Source organism: Numenius arquata, chromosome 4 (genome assembly GCF_964106895.1).
Source record: "Numenius arquata chromosome 4, bNumArq3.hap1.1, whole genome shotgun sequence".
NCBI lineage: Eukaryota > Metazoa > Chordata > Aves > Charadriiformes > Scolopacidae > Numenius > Numenius arquata.
In genome coordinates, this window is record NC_133579.1 from 75759125 (window position 1) to 75782285 (window position 23161).

The 23161-nt window shown below is 42.5% G+C and overlaps 1 protein-coding gene across 1 annotated transcript in view; it reads left to right on the plus strand.

Annotated features, from left to right (window-relative positions):
* The window catches only part of CNTNAP2 (contactin associated protein 2), an 864917-nt gene that overhangs the window by 725252 nt on the left and 116504 nt on the right, over positions 1 to 23161 (plus strand). The window contains exon 16 of the mRNA XM_074146844.1: positions 19214 to 19384. Within this exon, the coding sequence (XP_074002945.1) occupies positions 19214 to 19384 (171 nt within the window). The remainder of the gene's footprint in view (positions 1 to 19213; positions 19385 to 23161) is intronic.

The window sequence follows — 23161 nt, forward strand, 5'->3', positions numbered from 1 at the left end:
GGGGGGGGTCGGTCTCTTCTCCCAAGGAACAAGTGATAGGACAAGAGGAAACGGCCTCAAGTTTTGGCAGGGGAGGTTTAGACTGAACATTAGGAAAAATTTAATCACAAAAAGGGTTATCAAACATTGGAACAGGCTGCCCAGGGAAGTGGTTGAATCATCATCCCTGAAAGTATTTAAAAGACAAGTAGATGTGGTGCTGAGGGACATGGTTTAAGTAGTGGTTTTGGCAGTGTTAGGCTAGTGATTGGACTCAATGATATTAAAGGTCCCTTCCAACCTAGACAATTCTACGTATGATAAGAATGTCAGAGCCACGAAATTTAATTTAGAGTGACTGAATTGTGGCACTTTACCCCAAGTCATCCTTCCATTTCCAGATTGAAATCTTCATTGCAAAGGATTCCTTTTGTGTTCTGGAAATCTAGTTTTAGATGTGCAGGCTTTTCCCACTTTGTGCCATACTTTGTAAACTATCTTAAGGCAGTTTTCTCTGCAGTCTTTTCTTGGAATATCCTAACTGAAACATATCTTTACAAGTTCAAATTTCTGGATGACTGTTTTGTAGAGAGACATTTAGCATGTGAAAACCTAGAGAAGGAAGGAAGGAAGGAAGGAAGGAAGGAAGGAAGGAAGGAAGGAAGGAAGGAAGGAAGGAAGGAAGGAAGGAAAGGAAGGAAGGAAGGAAGGAAGGAAGGAAGGAAGGAAATGGAAGGCAGAGAAAGAAGGAACTTTGTTTCTTTTTGAGACTTTTTTTTTCACAGTTCATTTTCTCTTTCATTGCATATTATTTTGGCTGAGATGGAAAAGATTTGGGAAGTAAGTGTTGAGTAAATGCTCTAAGATTTGTATAAATTGAGTGTAATGTCATGAACAGTAGAGCTATGCTGGAATGATGCGAAAGAGGTCAGAGTCAGATCTGTAGATGTAAAGTAGTGTTTTGCTTTCACAAACCATTTCACATCTGAAATAGTAATTTCATTTCAATTTTTGAATGAGATTTACTTTACTGACATTTTTATTCAAGCCGGAACCAGATATTTTTTTTAATTTTTTTTTTCTGATCATCGTTCATACTTTCACAGAATAGTTCACAGAATAGGTGAGGGTGGAAGGGGTCTCTAGAGAAGTTAAACACAGGTTATTGGTACTATATTTTTTTAATGCTAAAGCTAATATTTTTCTATTGGGGGGTGTTATGTATAAGTCTTTCTTACATATCTGTAAACTCTAGTTAGTTGAATCCTCATTAAATTCATAAGGGCATTTTTACCATATATATACGTGTAAGATTCTCAGTCTCAGTGCTGCTACCTCTCAAGTCCTTAAGAATTTTATGACTAGCTGTAACAGGAGTACAATAGATCCCTTCTTCTCTCTCCATATGATGTCCTACTTAGTCTAAAAATTTTTAGTTAAGGTTCTGGTTTAGATTTTCTTTTGCACTACATATATTTGTTTGCATCACCTATTTGTGATATTTGGTATTTGAAGAGTGACTAGCCAATGACTGCTCAAAGAGTGACAGCCGCAGTTCTACAGTGGCCTCACCTGAATAACTTTGCCCATGTAACTTTACTCTCTGATAACAACAGTAAGAATGACACTAATGGTAATGCTAAGACTGAAAAATATGGATAAAGGAAGTACAGCCAGGCACAAAACTCTAGGAGACCACTTAATACAGGAAACTTTTCTTTTTAAAATGAAATTCTGTACCTACTCTTTCTTTTCATTCTTGGATTTAGAACATTGCTGAGAGAGTGTAAGATGTTGTAAGATCACAGTAAGATCTTTGGGCACAGTGATAGTCTTAATGAGTTATTTTAAAGGTAAGGAACAGACAACAAATGGAAGAAAGACTCAAATGCAGCCAAGTGAGAAGTTTCTCTGCCATAGATGACATCAAAATTAGTCACAAAATTTCTTTTCAAAGACCCTCTTCCAAAGTCTGGTATTAGTGACAGAAGGAGAAAAGGCTAGGTCAGCATAGGCGTATCAAGGAGTATGTCCAGGGCCAGAGCACCTAATACAGCAGATGTTCTAGCCAAAGCTTCAGTTTATGGGGTGGAACAGTACCATAACGTAGACTCCGGTGATTCTTCTCAGTTCCTACAGCAGTGTTAAGTCTGGGAAACCACAGAGGTGTTTTTAAGCCCTTGGCTGTTTGGATTCAGCACAGGATGTCCATCTCTAGAATTCAAATTCTCCACAAATGGTCTTAATTGATGGACTTGATAGTAAAAGTAAAAACTATCAGTAAAAGCCACATTCCTAGAAACCATATTATGGGAAGTTCAACCTGGAATAATGTTACAGGGACATAAAACTGGAGTGACACCATGAGCATGAAGATTATAATTTTACTCCTTAACTGTAGGTTTGATGTACATCTTAAGTATTCCTTAATTTCTGTGGAATTGAGATTGGGACATGAAAAAAGGAGTCATTGAAATTATATTTCTATGGATAAGCAGCAGAACAGCATAACTTTGTATTAGTGCACCTGCTGAATTAAATTAATACTTCAAGCTAATGGTTTTAGCATAGGTCTTTTCATCAAAGCTCAGAGGACTATGATTCATCAAAGGGCCTAGTCATATCTTTTGAGTTAAATATTCTCAGTTTTAGTTCAGAAGGTTCTGAAATCCATCCAGTAATAGAAGATCAAGCAAAATAATTTGATAACGTCTGTGAATAACAGGTAATTCTGGAATCAATGACATGAAGAATAGTTAATGTGCTACATCAAGATTAAACTGCAGCTTACATTTTAATTCTGAAGAATATCTTCAATTTTGAAAGTGGAGCTGCTCAAGGAGAACACAAATCAGATGGCCAAAGAGCCAGGACACTGAGGTCAAATCCATAGCCAAACACTGGTGACTTCGAAGCCACACATAGGAACAGAAATGTCACCCTAAGCAGAGAAACTTTCCTCCAGAAATGAGAAAATGTAGAGGAGGAGAGCTGCTTAGAGGTTATCCAGCATGTCCTTCTTATAAAAAGGAATGCCAGGGCTAGCAAATGGGAATGGCAGAAATAGAAGTCGTTACTGGATCATGTTGTCCACATGGATTTGGGTCAGTGCGATGGCTCTATGCCTCTACTGAACTCGAGAGCTGCATCTCCTTGTTCACATACCTGGCCAAGGATCCGAAGAGCAGAAAGGAGGGGTCTGAGAATTACCCTTTGCTGCAGTTTACCTCCACAGCACAGGGAATAAATTTAGTACCACAGAGGAACTGAGCTGTTAAGAAAGGTCATTGTTTTCTTACATTATTGTCCTTGTGTCTTTGCCTTACAACCTGCAGAGTTACATGCTGAGCATATATGGTGGTTATGCAGTATTAAGCTATTAAATTGCTTTGCACGGCTATAAACACCCACCAACATCTACAAGGCAACAGAGAATCAGATCCTCATAGTTAGTAACATGGTTTGTGGACAACAGGAGGCTCCTGTATTTAATGTTTACCATTCTGGCATCATGGCAGGTTTCCTAGACACTGCCTGGACTTTGGCACAGGGGTGATCAAGCTGATGTTTGCAGGTCAGTTATTGTTTAAAAAATTCCCTTGAAAGGACACCAGTTTACATGCATCATTAAAGCTCCATCAGCACATTACACGGCTCCAGGTTGTAAACCATGCCAGATCAGGACCTTTCATTCTTTAGATGGATGAAAGTAATGATGCCAGTAGTGACAGGGTATGCATCGTGATTAGGGATTGTGAGCAGGAGGCAAGACTTTTGAAAAATTATCTTCCAAAGATGATTGCAAGTAACACAGCAGGTGCTGGAAACTTTTCTGCATCACTGTTTCATTGACTCCAACATTTCACTGATAAATGTGATTGCACTTTTCCCTCACTCAGCAAATATAGTGACTGGCAGAGTAAAGCAAACTTTAGTATCTGTGTTTGTATCCATTGATCTATGTCTTGTAAGTGTTATGTCACTTGAGAATCTTTATGAAAACAGGTAATTTATAATAGCAAGGAGATAAACTGCTATCCATCTTGCTGCAATCTTAATGCAAGCTGTTTTATGTCCTTCATTACTGACCATAGTGCTCAAGTTGATCCCAGATAAAGGGTAGAGACTCTTCCATTTCTAAATAAACAATTTAAGGCTAGCCTGCATTTGTAATTCCAAAAAGACAGTTACCTTCTCCTCAGTATCTTCTTCTGCATAAAGGAGTTTGGTACTTCAGACTTTGGGCCTGCGTGAAAAAGTGACAAATTCTGTACTGAGATCAGCTATCGTTACAGCAGTGGCAGGCATGCAGGACTTTTGGCATTCACAGTAAAAGAAGAGGTGGCACAGGACTGTAAGTGGAGACCAAATAACCTTCCCGCAACTGGAGGAGGCAAGGTCATCAGTGGAAGATCACCACTCAAATGTACGTAGACAGTGAAACTTTTTCAGAATCTCACTTTCAGAAGAGATGCATGAAATGAATTCCCATAAGAGAAGCCACAAGGAATTAATTTGGGTTTGAAGTGTGGTATAGAAATCAAAGAGGTTAAAACCCATAAGCACAGTTTTTCACTTCAAATGTACATTCTTGTTTGCCTGCATCTGAACATATTGACCTTGTCCCGGCTTTGAAACTCTAGACCCCAGCAAGCCTCTTGCAAGTCCTAACAGAGGTGGACTCTCAGCCCAATTCTGCCAGATTCCCTTTATCTCTCCGTGTTTTTAACACTCCCATTCTTTAGAAGGAACTAGTTTAATTAGATCAGCCAAAATATGCTGTGACAAGCAGGTCTCGGAAATTCTTGAAGTTTGTAGGAGATAACTTCTTGTCACAGGAACTCAGTGAGCCAACTAGGAAAGATGTGTTCCTAGACTTATGAATAGAGGACTCTTGAGGATGTGATGGTGGCTGTCTTGACCATGGTGATCATAAAATGGTTGAGTTTAAAATTTTTGGTATAATGAGAAAAAAGGACAACAGAGTAGCTACCCTGGACTTCAGGAGAGGAAATTTGAAGCTATTCAGGGAGCTAATTAGCAGAGTACCATGGGAATCTTCTTTTGAGGGCTTAGGAATCCACGAGTGCTGGTCAGTCTTTCAGAACCCCCTTTTAGAAACACAGGAGCAAGCAATTCCTTTGTGTTGTAAGTCAAGCAAGTGGGGCAGAATATCAGCTTGGCTGAGCAGGGAACTCCTCATGGAGCTCAAGAGGAAAAACAAATTGTATGATCTCTGGAAGCAAGGTCAGGCTTTGCAGGAAGAGGGCACGTTGGTTTGTTTATGCAGGGAGAAGGCATGAAAGGCCAAACCTCAGTTATAGTTGAAACTGGTCAGTGTTGTTTCAGATAACAAGGGCTTTTTCGGTACGTTAATAGCAAGAGGAGTTCTAAAGAAAACATTGGACTGATACTTGCTGAAGATGGTCACCTAACTGATAGGGATGAAGAAAAAGCTAAGACATCCAATGCAGTTTTCACCTCAGTCTTTAATAATACTGACTGACCTTGAGTTGCCCAGTCCCCTGAGTTGGAGAACCATGAGTATGGGAACAATGACTTTCATTTACTTCATAGAAGCTCAACATGAGCCGGCAATGTGCACTGGCAGCCTAGAAAGCCAACCGCATCCTGGGCTGCATCAAGAGAAGTGTGGCCAGCAGGTCGAGGGAGGTGATTCTGCCCCTCTACTCTACGCTCGTGAGACCCCACCTGGAATACTGTGTCCAGCTTTGGAGTCCTCAACACAGGAAGGACATGGACCTGTTGGAACGGGTCCAGCGGAGGGCCACAAAGATGATCAGAGGGATGGAGGCACCTCCCCTATGAAGACAGGCTGAGAGAGTTGGGGTTGTTCAGCCTGGAGAAGAGAAGGCTCCGGGGACACCTTATAGCAGCCTTCCAATATCTGAAGGGAGCCTACAGGAGAGCTGGAGAGGGACTGTTTGTCAGGAAATGTAGTGACAGGACAAGGGGTAATGGTTTTAAATTGGAAGAGGGGAGATTTAGATTAGATATTAGGAAGAAATTCTTTACTGTGAGGGTGGTGAGACACTGGAACAGGTTGCCCAGGGAAGCTGTGGATGCTCCATCCCTGGAAGTGTTCAAGGCCAGGCTGGATGGGGCTTGGAGCAACCTGCTCTAGTGGAGGTGTCCCTGCCCAGGGCAGGGGGGTTGGAACTGGATGATCTTTAAGGTCCCTTCCAACTCTGACCATTCTATGATTCTATGATTTGCGGACCCTGAAATTGTAAGGGACCAGGTGTATCAGCTGACTGTTCACATGTCCATGGGGCTTAATGAGATTCATCCCAGAGTACTGAAGTAGCTAGCAGATGTTACAGCAGGAGCCCTCTTGATCATATACCAAAAGTCTTGGGAGTCTGGAGAGGTCTGTGATGACTGGAAGCTAGCCAATGTTATTCCAATCTACTACAAAAAGGGCATGAGGGAAGACTCAGGAAACTATAGGCCTCTTAGTCTAACCTCAGTTCCTGGAAAAATTATGGAGAAGATTATACTGAGTACTATTGAAAGAATAATGCAATCATCGGGTACAGTCAACACAGAGACACAAAGGGAAAGTCCTGTTTAAGTAAATTGATATCCTTCTATGATAAGGTCACCTACCTAGTGGATGAAGGGGTGCTGCTGGATGTAGTGTTTCTGGATTTTATTAAGGCTTTTGCTACTGTCCCTCACAGCATCCTTTTGGGCAAGTTGTCCAGCTGTAGGATGAGCAGGTTCACGGTGGAAATGGTAAGGAACTGTCTGAATGGCAGGGTTCAAAGGGTTGCAGTGAATGGAGCTACATACGGCTGGCGACTGATCACAAGAGCTATCCCTCAGAGTTCAATTCTAGGGCCAGTTCTGTTCAAGGTTTCTATCAACAGTCTGGATGGAGGAGTTGAATGCACCATTAACAAGTTTGCTGATGATACCAAACTGGGAGGTGCTGTTGACTCTTTTGAGGGACAAGAAGGAACTTTAACAAGTCAAAATGCCGGATTCTGCACCAGGGATGAAGTAATGCTGGACGCCAGTCTAACCTGGGAGAGGAGTGGCTGGAGAGCAGCCCTGCAAAACAGGCCTGGCGTGCTGGTTGACAGGAGGCTCAAAAAGAGTCTGCAGTGTGACCTGGCAGCCAAGAGGGCAAACTGCATCCTGCGGTGCTTCAAACAGAGCATGATCAGCTGGTCAAAAGAGGCGATTATCTCATTGTATTGGTGCAGCCTCTCCTTGAATATTGTGTATGGTTCTGGGCACCACTATTTAAGAAGGATATGAAGGTCCTTGAACGTATCAAGAGGAGGGCAACCAAGCTGGTGAAAGAGCTGGAAGACATGTCCTATGAGAAGCTGCTGAGAACTTCGGGCTTGCCTAGTTCAGAGAGGAGAAGGCTGAGGGGCAACCTCGTTGCTCCCTACAGCTTCCTGAGGAGGAGAAGTGGAGAGGAAGGCACTGATCTTCCCCTGGGATCCGGTGCCAGGATGTGATGTCCAACAAGGGAGGTTCGGACTTGACATGAGGAAACACTTCTTTAACAAGAGGGTGGTCAAACAACGGAACAGGCTTCCTAGAGAGGTGTCAATGCCCCATGCCTGTCAGCATTGAAATGGCATTTGGATAGTGGCCCTAACGCCATGCTTTAACTTTCAGTCAGCACTAAATTGGTTAGGCAGTTGGACTAGATGATCATTGTAGGTCCCTTCTAACTGAATTTATTCTATTCTATTCTATTCTATTCTATATGCATTCTGTTTCAATGCTACAGCCAACTACAGTTGATGTAGTTGTAAAAAAAAATATTTTTATTTTAAAACCTACCATTTATTCTTTAGAAACTGAATTGTCTTTAATGTGACAGTCACTACAGCAAAGCTAACTTTCCTCTTTTGATAACTCTGAACTCATCTTTAGATGCGTTGATATTCTCAGCAGGTTTTGTTCTGGACCCCCAGCCATTTGTTACTTTGTTGAAAGATACAGAGCTAGTTTTATCTTGAAAATTGAAATCTAACCGATATTTTTATTTAGCTTGAAAGGGTGTAATTCAGTTTGTGGTTATCCAGTGCTAATACACTCTTCATCTGTTGACTTCAGGATTGTTTTTCTTGTGTGTTGTCAAAGGAATTTTCTCCTATTAAGCCAACATCTTGTGTAGCATTTCCATTTAGTTTATTTTCCTTGATTCATGTTTGGATTAAGTAAATCAGGGCACTACCATCTTAATTTTAAAATAAGTAATAATTTATGTGCTTGTTTTCAAATGATGGTCTGCCTTGATGTTGATGAATTGTAAAAAACATAGCCCAAGAAACACAATATTGCCATCTCTAGTTACGGTCTGTGGATACCATACTGAGGAGCAAGGCCAGGGGCTTGCCAGGCTTGCACTCTTCTGGCTCATGCCTCAAGTTTTGTTTTACTTGGTTTAGCTGAAACACCATTTATTTGCTAGTGACAGAGGGCTATGCCTGGTTTGTTTTACTTTTGCTTATCTTACGGCATAACCACATTTTTATATAGATACTAGTAGAAAGTAGTTACTTTGTGCAGAATGAGATACTGATGACTAACATAATGATGCAATGCAGAGGAATACACACCTGCTATGACAGCAGTGGCCTTGAAAAGCGGGAACATGGGATGCAGGTCAGAAGGGTAGAGGCATGGGGTGATACAAGACTGGGCACTGATTGATACAGAGGACTTCAGGGCTATAAAAAACTCAGCAAAGATCAAATAAATTCAGGAATGGAGCTGGGAAAAACTAATTTCAGGGGTACCAAAGAAATCAAAGAATATATGCCAAACTTACCATATATAGTAAATTATATATACATTAAGTGTAGTAAATGTCGTATGGTAAAACATATAGTAAATGCAGCACAGAGTTGCAGACCAGTGAAGAACAAAGATGTAAACGTGCGTTAGCGCAACCAAAAATGACACCAAGCAGATCCTTCTGTGAGGAAGAAGCCACCAGCATTGTAGTCCTCCCATCAAAGGACTTAGGATGCTGACGACTTGCCATCCTTGCCCTCCTCTCCCCCCAACACATGCACCTCCTGCTCCGACTGAAGCCGTGCTCTCAGCCCCACTCCGATTAGTGCCGTTGACAGAAGGGAGCTTGCCTTATTTCGAGGTTGCAGTTACACTTTTCGAAATAAGGTACAACTCGGTGCGAGAAACACTGCCCATTTTCTTTGACTTTTGTTTGTTTGTTTGTTTGTTTCCTGAATAACTTGTGACGTTCTTTTTTGATTGGAATATCTTTCCTCCTTCTCTCCCCTTGTGTTTCACTAACAATGAAGCTGGATAAAGTCCAACAGCTAATTTGGACTTTGTTAGGGCCAATTCCACTCATGATGCAGGACTGAAGACTTGAGTCAAAGCTGTGACTCTTGCTGTACTGATACCCAAACTGCTCGGAGTGTGCATGCGTAGACACCTCTCTCCCAGAATAGGAAAAGAAGAAAGGAAAAGAAAAAAAACTTGATTTGTTGAGCATAATTGTATGGATAATCTCAGTCCATTACGCTGTGGCACAGAACAGTTTTCCATTCACACATCCATCTTCTCTGAAATAGGAGACTATTCTTACATTTTATTCACATAATGGTTTTGATAGAAAATCTGTTTTGCTGCAGATGAGGGCCCTGGAGGTTTTTGGTCTATTGTAATACATAAGATCTGCCTGACATTGCAGCATTCGTTCTCTAGTGCTATTGCCTAGCAGGGCTAAAAGCACTGTCGTCTTTTACAGTTCTGCTGTTGCCATTATCCGTTTCAATGGGGTTTAAATATAAAAGTGAAATTGATGGTGTTAAAGCATGAATTTCAATCATGCTAAGAAAGAAGATATTGATGGGAGCTAGCAAGGGAGTTCTGGACAAAAATATTGAAGGGAGAAGCTGAAAGGCTGATTGCTATAAACCTGGTGCCTCTGTGTTACCAAGTTACAGAGCTACCACACAGAAAAAGATGTCACCCCATGTTGCGTAACTCAGGATGAGGTGAATTTGTCCTTGTCAGTATTATGGTAACCATCACCTTCCTCCTCCCTGAGGTGGAACTTCAAGGGAAAAAGTCTTCAAGTCTATATTCGTTTGTTTATCCAAGATTTAAGGTGTCCCTTCTTATTATTATTTGTAGTCTGGGTGATTTTTTGTGGCTATAGACCATCATGCTTCTTGTAAAATCATACCTTTGTAATTATCGTGCAGTGGTCTGTCTAAGACAGAGTCTTTATGGAACAGTAGAAGAGACACTTTGTACCATACAAATTATAAAGAATGCAGTAACTCAGGGTTAGCAAAACTAATAAGAAAGAGGTAAGGCTGTTTTGCAGGAGCTTAATGAGTTGGATTTTAATTTCCACAGCAGATAATCAGAGTGAGCAACCTTGACACAGATTAAAAACGGAGTCATGAAGTGTTATGTGGTCCATTGAAGCACCTCTGGCACAGCTATTGCTCTCACACCTGCTTGGATCCAGGCAAACATCCGCGACAGACTTTCCTCTGGGGCTGTGGTCAGCTCTTCCCTTGCCTGCCTCTGTGTGCCCTGTGTCCTGAGGCTTAATGCCATCACCAAGAAACATGTGACTGTGAGAAACAGCCGTATTTTGGGGATCTCCACATTTATCTTGAGTTGCAAACAACTGAAAAGGCTTGTCTGGTGTCTTCATTTATTTGTATTTGTGCTTCCATGGCAGCAGCATGCTCTGTACCTGTTTAATTGGTTTAAATCAAATTTAAACACTAAGCAAGCTTAAAACAAGAGAGCTGTTATCTTGATTACGGAATAATGGATGAGGTTACAAAGAAGAAAAACAAATTATAATGTTATATTTCAGACTGTACTCTGCAATAAAAGTCACGGAATCACGGAATTGTCAGAGTTGGAAGGGACCTCTAGAGATCATCTAGTCCAACTCCCCTGCTAAAGCAGGGTTGCCCAGAGCACATCACTCAGGACGGCATCCAGGCGGGTCTTGAAGATCTCCAGAGAAGGGGACTCCACACCCTCCCTGGGCAGCCTCCTCCAGGGCTCTGCCGCTCTCATCGTAAAGAAGTTTCTCCTCATATTTGAATGGAACTTCCCATGTTCCAGCTTGTGTCCGTTGCCCCTCGTCCTATCGCTGGAAACCACTGAAAAGAGTCCGGCTCCATCCTCCTTCAACCCACCCTTTAGGTACTTGTGAACATAGATAAGGTCTCCCCTCAGCCTTCTCTTCTCCAGGCTAAAGAGCCCCAGCTCTCTCAGCCTTTCCTCATCAGGCAGGTGCTCCAATCCCTTAATCATCTTAGTTGCCCTACTTTGGACTCTCTCCAGTAGTTCCCTGTCTCTCTTGAACTGGGGAGCCCAGAACTGGATGCAGTATTCCAGTTGTGGCCTCACCAGTGCAGAGCAGAGGGGGAGAATGACCTCCCTCCACCTACTGGCCACACTCTTCCCTATGTAGCCCAGGATCCCATTGGCCCTCTTGGCAACAAGGGCACATTGCTGGCTCATGGAAAGTTTGCTGTCCACCAGGTCTCCCAGATCCTTCTCCGCAGTAGTGCTTTCCAGAAAATCCATCCCTAGCCTCTATTGGTGCCTGGGGTTCTTCCTCCCCAGGTGCAGGACCCTACACTTGCCCTTGTTGAACCTCATTAGGTTCTTCTCTGCCCAGCTCTCCAGCCTGTCCAGGTCATGCTGGATGGTGGCACAGCCCTCTGCAGTGTTGGCCAGCTCTCCCAGTTTGGTATCATCAGCGAACTTGCTGAGGATACACTCTGTCCCCTCGTCCAGGTGATTGATGAATATGTTGAACAGGACTGGGCCGAGTATTGACCCCTGGGGGACACCGCTGGTTACAGGCCTCCAATTTGACCCTGCTCCATTAATTACAACCCTCTGAGTTCTGTCACACAGCCAGCTCTCAATCCACCTCACTGCCCCTTCATCTAGCCCACACTTCCTTAATTTTCTAATGAGGATGTTATGGGAGACAGTGTCAAAAGCCTTGTTGAAGTCAAGGTAGATGACATCTGCTGCTCTCCCCTCATCCAGCCATCCAGTTATAATGTCATAGAAGGCTATCAGATTGGTCAAGTACGATTTACCCTTGGTAAATCCATGTTGACCACCTCCAATAACTTCTTGATCTTCAGTGTGTTTGGAGATGACATCTAGAACGAGTCTCTCCATTATTTTCCCAGGGACAGGGTGAGACTAATCGGCCTGTTGTTCCCTGGGTCCTCCTTCTTGCCCTTTTTGTAGACTGGTGTGATATTTGCCTTCCTCCAGTCCTCAGGCACTTCACCTGTTCTCCAAGACCTCTCAAAAATGATGGAGAGGGCCTCAGCAATAACATCTGCCAGTTCTCTCAGCACTCGTGGGTGCATCCCATCAGGGCCCATGGACTTATGGATGTCTAGTTTGGCCAAGTGGTCTCTAACCCAGTCCTCCCCAAGAGAGGGAAAGTCTTCCTCTCTCCAGACCTTCCCCCTTGTCTCCAGGGGCTGGGATTCATGAGGGGCAGCTTTGGTAGTGAAGACTGAAGCAAAGAAGGCATTCAGCAACTCCGCCTTCTCTGTGTCTTCCACCACCAAGGCACCCACCTCATTCTTCAGTGGGCCTACATTTTCCCTAGCCTTCCTTTCTTTATTGATATACTGAAAAAACCTCTTCTTGTTATCTTTAACTGTGGTAGCCAAGTTAAGTTCTGCTTGGGCTTTTGCCCTTCTAATTTTTCCCCTGCATATCTTCACTAAACCTTGATATTGCTCATAAGTAACCAACACCCTTTTCCAGAGATCATAGACTTTCCTTTTCTCCCTGAGGTTCAGCCAAAGCCCTCTATTTAGCCAGGCCGGTCTTCTTCCCCGTCGGCTCATTTTATGGGACCTGGGGATGGCCTTCTCCTGCGCTTTTGAGAGTTCATCCTTGAAGTATGACCAGCCTTCCTGGGCACCTGTGCCCTAAAGGACTGTCTCCCAAGTGACACTCTCAACCATGCTCCTAAACAGGCCAAAGTCTGCCTTACGGAAGTCCAAGGTAGCAGTTCTGCTGGCTCTCTGTCTTGCTTCTGCAAGAATTGAAAACTATGATTTCATGATCACTCTGCCCAAGACGACCTTCAGCCTTTATATCCCCCACAAGACCTTCTCTGTTAACTAGCAGCAGGTCCAGTAGGGTGCTTTCCCTGGTTGGCTCGCTCACCACCTGTGTTAGGAAGTTGTCTTCCACACACTCTAGGAACCTCCGGGACTGTTCCCTCTCTGCTGTGTTATATTTCCAGCAGATATCTGGGAAGTTCGAAGTCCCCCATGAGAACAAGGGCGAGTGATTGCGAGAGCTCCGCCAGTTGCTGATAGAATATTTCATCGATTTTTACGACCTGGTTTGGGGGTCTGTAATAAACTCCTACCATGATGTCTGGCTTGCTGGCCTTCCCCTTGATTCTAACCCATAAACACTCTACACTGTCATTCCCATTATTAAGTTCTAGGCATTCAAACCTGTCTCTAACATAGAGGGCCACCCCACCACCTCTCCTTCCTTGTCTATCCCTTCTGAAGAGTTGGTAGCCATTGATTGCAGCGCTCCAGTTGTGTAAGTCTTCCCACCACGTTTCTGTGATGGCAACTATATCTTAGTTTTCCTGCTGCACAATGGCCTCCAGCTCCTCCTGTTTGTTGCACAAACTGTGTGCATTTGTGTAGATGCACTTTAGCTGGGATAATTTTCCTGCCACTTTTATGGGGGGGCAAGCCCCAATACCCCCCTGACCATGCTCAGACCCTTCTGTGGTTACCTACCTATCACTATTCCTGATGTCATCACCACATGTGTTACCATCCCCCACCTCTACTGAGACAACAGGCCGCAAGACCTTGCTAGCGCTTTTACCCACCAGCACTGGTAATCTGCTCCCAGGCTCCTCTTTAGTAATCCTGGATTCATCCCCATCCCCCTTCAACCCTAGTTTAAAGCCCTTTCAATGAGCCCTGCTAATTCTTGCCCCAGTATTCTTCTTCCCCTTTGGGTAAGGCTTGCCCCACCAGTTGCCAACAGGCCTGGTGTCCTGTAGGTCATCCCATGACCAAAGAAACCAAAGTCCTGCTGGTTACACCAGCCTTGGAGCCAGGAGTTAATCTGCTGGCTCTTCCTGTTTATCCTCTCATCAATTCCTGCAAGTGGTGGGATAGAGGAGAACACAGCTTGTGCTCCTGATCCCTTAACCAGCCGTCCAAGGGCCCTAAAGTCTCTCTTCATTGCCCTTGGACTACTGGTAGCTACCTCATCGCCGCGTACTTGAAATACTAGTAACGGATAGTTCTCCGAGGGGCGGACCAGTGCAGGAAGATTTTTCTGTATATCCTTAATCCTGGCCCCAGGGAGGCAGCTGACTTCTCTGCGGGATGGATCCGGTCTGCAAATGGGGCCTTCTGTTCCCCGCAGAAGGGAGTCACCCACCACAATTACCTTCCTTTTTTTCTTTGTTGAGGAAGTCCTAAGGCGTGGGGGTGGGTGGCTGGCTCTGGGCAACTCACTGCATGGGTCTTCATCTCCATCCTCATTTACCTGCCCCTCGATATCCAAAGCCCCATACCTATTTTGTAAGTGCAACTGGGAAGGTGAGGGGGGCCAGGAGGGGTTTTGCTTACCCCTCCGAGGAGGGACCTGCCTCCACTCTCCGTTGTCCATTAAGTCCCTCCCTTCTGCCTGCTGACAGGCGGAAAGGAGATCATCCACTTCCTGTAGACCCTCTTCCTGATGCCTATGCCTCAGGGTATGGCTCCAAGTCCTCTTTAGCTTTTATGGTATTTGATCTACCTGGAGGGAGAAAGGGCAAAGAAAGGAATCATGTGTCTCCAAGCACCTCTTTCTTCTAGTTTTCAAAATAGAAGCTCTTCTGCCTTCCTCATTTAATGTTTCCAAACCTACTGCATCTCTGAAAAATACTATCCCTCCTAGCTTGAATGACTTTCTTACAAAGCAGAACTTTTCTTGCAAGACTCTCAGTCACATCCCATAGGTATTCCACATTGTAAGGTCGAGTCACTCCTAGGCAATAATCATGACACAATAATTATTGGCAGGATGGATTACAAAGTTAATATTTAGAGTGTTCTTTCTAAATAAACTCCCTTTCCCACCTCCTATTAGTCTGGTATCCCTGCTGCCATAACATCTCCCCTGTGGTTTAAGTCCTAGTCCCAATTTCCTCCATCTACTGCTTGCTCAGCCTAAAATGGGAGAAAAATGCCTGTAGGAGCAATATCCTCAAACCATTTGAGGGAAGGAGTGTGACAATGTGCTGAAGAAACTTTGAGGCATAGTGATTGACAAAGGTTCCTAGCAAGCAAACAATAAAAAAGTGTGTAAAGCGGATTTTTATTCAAGATTTCCTTAGGCAGCCCCTTTCTTATCAAAAGATACCATTTTATGATAAAAATCATTATGTATGTTTAGCAAAACATTTCCATTGTACTCTTAATAAAATAGGTTTTTTTCCCCTGAAAGTGTTTTGCAATGAATGTATACCGATGCGTAAAAACATGACTTTATAGGAATTTGTTATGAATAGCCTTTGAAAATATCTCTCTCAAGCTGCGGGTTTTTTCATTCAATCTGCGCTGTTTGTATTTATCCTCTCGCCAGTAGCATCTGCAGCCAAGGCTTTCTGCAGAGTCAAATCACAGCACTTTGAATGAAATGTAAAATCCTTAGTGATGGACCTCTTTAGTAGACTAGATGTAGCACTAAATAAAAATTGATTTATTCTGTTTCAACAAAAAAGTTCCATGCATTTCCGTATGAACCCATCAGCCTACCTGGCCCTGTAGTTGTACTGGTGAGTGTACTGAATTTCACTGAATTTTTTTAGAGTTGGAAGGGACCGTATAGATCATCTAGTCCAACTCCCCTGCTGAAGCAGGATTGCTTAGAGAATGCTACTCAGGACTGCATCCAGGCGGGTCTTGAAAATCTCCAAAGAAGGGGACTCCACACCCTCCCTGGGCAGCCTCTTCCAGGGCTCTGGCACCCTCACCGTGAAGAAATTCTTTCTCATATTCGAGTGGAACCTCCTATGTTCCTGTGGTGATGGTTTGCAATCCTAGCCATGTGGTGGACCTTGTTGGATAAATCCACAACCAATACCAGTCCTAAGAACTCTGAAATCTATATTTTACTTCAAAAACTAAGAAAGTGAAATCTTCTCCTCTGACTACACAGAGGAACGGTCACATGCAACTGAAAATTAATTCCCTGTAAAGGCAAAAGTGCACTTTGGTTATGCACTATCGTGATTAAGGACTTAACTCAGGGTGTTCCAGCATTGCAGACTGATTCTATGTTAAATTACATTTAATGCTTTCAGGTTTGCAAGATCTTATGGAGAGTGATTGAAGGAGCTGGGACTGTTTAGTTTGAGGAAGAGGAGGCTGAGGGGAGACCTCATCAGTCTCTTACAACTGCTTGAAAGGACACTGTAGAGTGGTTGGTGCTGGTCTCTTCTCACAAGCAAATAGCGATAGAACAAGAGGGAATGGCTTCGAGCTGCAACAGGGTAGGTTTAGACTGGATGTTAGGAAACAATTCTTCACAGAAAGAGTGGTCAGACACTGGAACAGGCTGCCCAGGGAGGGGGTTGAGTCACCATCCCTGAATGTGTTTAAGAGTCGTTTAGATGTGGTGTTGGGGGATATGGTGTAGGGGAGAACTTTGTAGAGTGGGGTTGATGGTTGGACTCGATGATCCCAAGGGTCTTTTCCAACCTGAATGATTCTATGATTCTATGATAACTAAAAGGATATAAAGAAAATATTACAAAATACATAGCTGTTTCATATAGCAGCTCCTACTCATTTAGTTAATTGCAGTAGTAATGATAATAATATACTGTATTGCAGTGGAGACCACAGTTAAGGGACAGGGGTCTCATTGTACTAGGACTTGACAAAGTGAAACAAAAATATGATCCTTCCAACAAAGTTGTTACCAATGCACCGGTGGAGGTTATTAGGTGTATAACTTGTAGTTCTTGAGGTGCATGAGGCTCAGAAAACACGTAAGCATGGTGTGGAGGCAGGACTTGCATGGAATGGCTGCTGGCTGGATGATGCTGGCAGGAGGGCTGGTCCAGTGTCCCCAGCCAGAGGAGGAAGCCTGCCAGCAGAGCCCATTGCAGCTGCAGAATTTGGCTGGACGGCGACACCTCCACACTCACCTTGGTCTCATTCTGGGTTAGTGAGGTGGCTGGGGAGCCTTTCTCACTAATGGAGATCTTTGGCTCCATTAGTACTTGAATTTTGTAGTAGGTTCCCTGTAGTTGTCACAGCTCCTTTCCTTGTCGTGTGTTCTTTGTGTTTTAGGCTTATAACTTGGGTAATATTCAGAGAATGTAAAGCTAGGGGACTAAAATACTTACTTAAATTACAAAGACATGCAAGCATTCCTACAAGGTTATTCAGAGTAGCTAAATTAGCTTCTTAAAAAGACTTGTGTTAATATATTCTTGACTTTTTGTCTAAGTCCTGCTTATTTCATGTGAGTTTATTCAGCAAGTGGAATAAAACCTGTTTTGAGAGTCTGCCAGCCTCTACCATATCTGTAGCTCCCCGGAGAAGGAAATGTAGATGTCCAGGTGTTTCTGCAAGTGGGAAAGCATATATGGTAGTCAATCTGGATCCTGTACTAACGGATTATTGACAAAGCATTCATGCACCTAGACCATAAACAACCCTAATACTGAGGGAGCACTCTGAAAAGTGAAAGATGGAAAGAGACCTGAGACCATGAATGAAAATAAAATTCTAGACCTTTTTAATTTGTGCTGCTTTATCCCTAGATATGTTTTCAGAGAAAGACCTTCCAATTAATTAGCAGACTTTACTTGCCCAAGCTTGTTTATGGTATGAAGATTATTGACATTTCTATAGAAATCATTAATAATATTCAACCTGAAAATTATCAGTTTGTCTAAATAGGGTAAGTAGTTGAAAACCAGCTGACCTAGTCCAACTGGTTAATCCGCAATGCTGTTTATCTCTGTTATGAATGCCCATTTCATTCCCTTTTCACTGCTCACATGTGCATGTCCACACAGACACACAAAATCTCAGCTACAACGTTCCTCTTGGGATGCATTAAAGTAAATGGAAAGCTGTTTCTTTTTGCGAAGCCTCTCGTTCTGCATTCTTGAGAGAATTAAGGGGAAGCGATGGGATAGAAATATGGAAGGCAATAGTATGCATGTATTTAAACCTAAAGCCTTCTTCTGTTAATTCAGATGTCCAATTTAAATTTGAATAGAGATTAATTAATTACACAAATTATAACACTTTGGACTTGGGCGTGGGCCAGTGGTGTTAAATATAAGCAGTGTTGAGCTTCAGCATGCTCATTCATATTCATCCAGTGCAAACCAGAGAAATAATAGCATTATCACCTAGTTCAGTAATCAAATAATGGAAAACCAATCTCTGGAAGTTTTGACTGGAATGGGAAATAGTTTCCTATTGTGTTTATTAGCTGGAATACTAAGGACTCAGCTGTGGTGAGTTAACGAGTGATATTTTAATAAATTTCTGAATCTGGATACATAAGCATCCTGATGAAAGTACAATGCCATGACTGCCATGCTAGCTAAAACACTATTATAGTTCTTGAATATTATTAACTATGCTATTTCTCCAGTGGCAATGTATTGGGGAACTATTAGGGGCATATATTAATTGCGTCTGTATTGCTTAGCTGCATTTATTGGATTTTTCCTGTGATATGTATTAATAGACTTCTAATAGGCATGGCTACATTTTCAGAAGAAATTGGTTTAGTTTTGTGGGGTAAATTTGAAGACAGAAAAGTTACACCTGAGGCAATGTATGAAAGCAAAACATGTGCCTGAGGTGAGGCAGACAGCAAATTAGTGTTTTGCCCATCTCCAATGAACTCAGTGTTACCACACTAAACATGTAGTAGCAATACATTTGTGTATGAAGAAATATGATAAATTTGGAACTTGAAAATAAATGTACCGTTAACTTGCTCTACCTTCTGAAACCTGGCATGCTGTATCCAGAAAGACAAAAAGGAAGTAGTAGAATCATGGTGCTTAGGGCTTTTTTTTTTGGTATAGACAACACTGTAGCATATATTGGTATTAAAAGCTTCAACTTTTCTAACATCTTCAGGGAGCGCTGAAACTTGTGTCTTTCCTGCCTGTCCCATGCAGGGAATTACTGGAACGCGGCTTCGTTCGTTACTTCGTCATCCTACCTTCACTTCTCCACCTTCCAAGGGGAAACCAGCGCAGACATCTCTTTCTATTTCAAAACATCGGCCTCAGATGGGGTGTTTCTTGAGAATCTGGGGAACACTGACTTCATCAAACTGGAGCTGAAATGTGAGTATGTACTTCCCATCACTCTTCTCAGCACCTGAAGCAGGTTCATGTCTGATAGTAGGTTTCAGGAAATGTGTATCATTCACTAAAATGTGTAAGCTCACTAAATTCTGCAAAAACTCCTCAGTCAAGCTGCTTGACATATTTTCAAGTTGCCTTATGTGTGAGGAGCACTTGAAGTGCATTTGTATTGTTTATTGAGGGGAGAGATACAAAGAAGGATAGAACTGGTAACATCAGTTATAAAAATTACACTGACCTGAAAATATTTTTCAAAATTGCATGCCAGATTTATTTCTTTAAAGTGTGTGTCTTCATCTCTGTGTGCTTTTTTGTTTTATCTCATGGTTGTTTTGGAAAAGGGGAAAAGAAAGAAAGAAAAAAGAGATACCATCCTAATCAGCACTGTCAGGGGCCAAAGAGCTGAAAACTTGCATATGATATTTAAAAGCCCTAAAAAATCTCATAAAAATAAATCTTTATCGGCATTATGTGTTAATAAAATCACTGATCTGAAAAAGATGGCGTAATGATATTGAGGCAAGTTAATTTTACTATTTAAACCATTTTTAATGGCCCAGGGGCAAACTTTCCAAGGAAAGTGCCGAAATCCTTAGCTGTACCTGAATTCTGCTCACTGAAATTGAAGCGGTTGAATTAGGAAGGGTGGGGTAGGGTAGGGGGGAGAGGAGGGGAATGTTTTATATTGCCTTTGTTATCCCTCGACCCAGTTTACCCTGCCATAAATGGGAGCAGTGACAGGCCTGCTGTGCTACATGGAGCTGTTATTACAGCAGCGGGGTGACAGGAGCATAGCAAACGGCCCCCCCGCACTCCAGCACCTGAAAAAGCATTTGTGCTCCCTTTTGCTGCGGGAGCGACTCACGGGCGCCAAGGACCCGGCTATAAATATTGATGCACAAAAGTCAGCATCAAAAGTCACTGATGTTGAAAGAGAAGAAATTATTTACACACCCCAAATAATCTATTTTTATGCAGATTCAGTGTGATTCACACACACACATCTGATTTTAAAACAAAAAGACATTTTTGACACTTCCCAAAGTCTAAGCACACAAATTAGAATGTGGAAATTCAGAAACCACCAGGAGGTCCCTTTAAAAAGTAACTAAATTTGCCCTCTGGGTAAGTGTAAAGTGCCAAGTTCCAAGTAGGTGAAAGCTTCTTTCCCTCTTTCTACAAGGAATTTAGTTGATGTCGCTTAATCCTAATTTTCTATAATCTGCAACAGGTACAAATCAAAGTAGCTCCTATTGAGTGACAGGGATTAGTGAGTCACAGGGAACAGTCTCATTTGTATTAACAAAGGGCACAGCTCTTTAATAATAAAGGGGCAGTTATTTCTAATTTCACTTTGAATTTAAGTAGTACTTACAGTCAGCTGTGGTGGGAATCTTCAGAGCTTCTTGCTCTTCTACTGTATGGAAGGTGTTCTCAGCCACTGTAGTTATCAGACCGGCCGTGCTGTTCACTTACCTGAAAGGTGACAATAACAGTGAATAAAGGTGACTTGACAGTGACTATAATTCTTTTGAACTCAACACAGTTTAAATAAGAATCATGCTGCAGTGGCTCAATAAGTAGATGCACCAGTTCAAGAAAGCATGTGGCAGTGTACCCAGAATATCATTAAACAGGAGTTTAATTTTAAGCCTATGCTTGAGATCCACTGACTTTGCTGTGATTTTGCAGATGCATAAATTCAACCTCTGCCTCATGTCCTTTCCCTGAATCTAAACCTTAGATTACAAGTTCTTGATGGCAGAAATTTAAATATCATCTGTAAAAACAGCCTGTGAGGTCTATTGCTGTTTAAAGTAGTAATATCTTCTTGATTAAAATTGTCCTGACTGTATTTGCTAAAAAATATAAAGCAGTTCATTCGATATAATTGCATCACTCTGCCATTTCTTTCCTGGAAACTATTGCTTGAAATTTTCAGAGCTCCAGAACACAGGCATTTCTGTGACTTAAATGTTCTACCAGTCACAGCTCAAGAAGAGTTTAATACTGTGGGTTTAGTAACAAAGAGAACCTAATTCTCTCTTCTGAATTACACATTTATTTAATGAACGTTAAATGGCAAGTGATGCGTAAGCTTAGCTTTGCAGAGCAGGAACTGAAAGATTCTACAATATCCAGTATTTTAGTCAGCTTGCTGCACTTGGTGAACGCAATTAGGGAAACAAATCATTCAGTCTATAAAAATTCTTAGCTTCAAGTCTTTGGAAAGGAATTTGCCATTGCGTGTTTTATTGTGAGCACAGGAGTTGTCACTAAGAATGCTCATTAAATAATTTTACTGATGTGCTGTCTTGTAGCTTCTTAAGGTCTAATAACTGCACAGATTATTTTCTGACTCAGATTGCCATCTCTGAGGAGAGGGGGAATACAGGAAGGAAGGGAAGAATGTGCTTCTCTGATTTAAGAAATAGCTTTTCCAAACAGCTGACAAGGAAGACTGTCATGAAAAAAACAGTGATAAAATGCTACTATGAATGTGGCTGAAGTCTTTAGTTATTCCATTTATCAAGCAGCTCCTCTGGCGGGCTCGTACTTGTCACCATTCATGGAACAGTTGGCAGAGATGTAGAATTACCTGAAGCCTCAGTTTTTACATACATCAGTAAATCTACAGAACCCCATTATTTTTATAGCTGGCTGATCAGCTGACAACAACTAGGATTGCTTAGAAAGCAGGTAGTTGGATAAGGTATAAATTTTTCTGTAAAGCAGTGCTTCCAGAAACCATACATCTCTGGTCAAAATTTCCAGATGTTTTTTAAATTAAAACTGTTTTTTAGAGAGGAAAAAAAAAATGATGTTTTCTCTTTTACAGCTTTCCTATACGGTTTTGGGAGGATTTAACCTAAAATCCAGTCTTCCTATAAAGACACTATTGAGAACACCATTTTTTTCATTTATACAAGCCCTCCCCTCACCACAGGCATTTTTTTCCTTCTTTAGCCTTGACCTAGCTTTTAGGACCCAGAGATATGTAACCTGCTGTCTGCAAAGCCTGCCGGGTCAACAGTCTCACACAGTCCATTGTCAGCGCCTTTCATAAAAGCAATCCATCCAAAAGTTTGAATGTCATTTCAAGGAACTGTTTGGCATCTTTCTCGGAGCCCCTCTTTTACCCCTCGCAGTGTGTACCTGAAAGTCTCCATGAAATTTGGCGTCCGCTGTCCAGGTAACCACACTGTGTATGTGCAGTAGAGCTGGCACTGGCTCTGAGAGGTGGTAGGGAGCTGGCTAGAGTGTGCAACACTTCCACAAATAAAATAAGCTGCGTGGCCCATCAGATACACGTATCTGCCATAAGAGACCCACCTGCAGCTAAACACTTTACCTGGCCGTTGCCCTAATTGTTCTTTTGCCTTTACCTCTATCCCCTTAGTTCCAGAGGCTGGGAACAGACCTAGCATGCGTGGAACAGAGGTGAAACAGCAGCCTGCGTGTCAGCCAACAGCTGCATGGATCCTCCATGTCTTCACCAGCAATCCTACTGGTCTTTTTCTTTAAGCACTTCAGGGTTGAATGTTGCCAAATAAATTCAGTTTTGAATTCAGTTTTGAATTCTTGAAGACTCTCAGCTCCCCTCCCCATTCAGTTCTTTCTTGCAGTCACTCCTCCCTGGAAAGAGTAGCTTTGCATAATGGAGCCTGGCTAGAGCCATTCAGTTGCAGGGAAATACACCTCCAGGATCCCAGCTTGAAATTCTGCATCAGGCAGTGGGCTACCTGAAATCCAGCT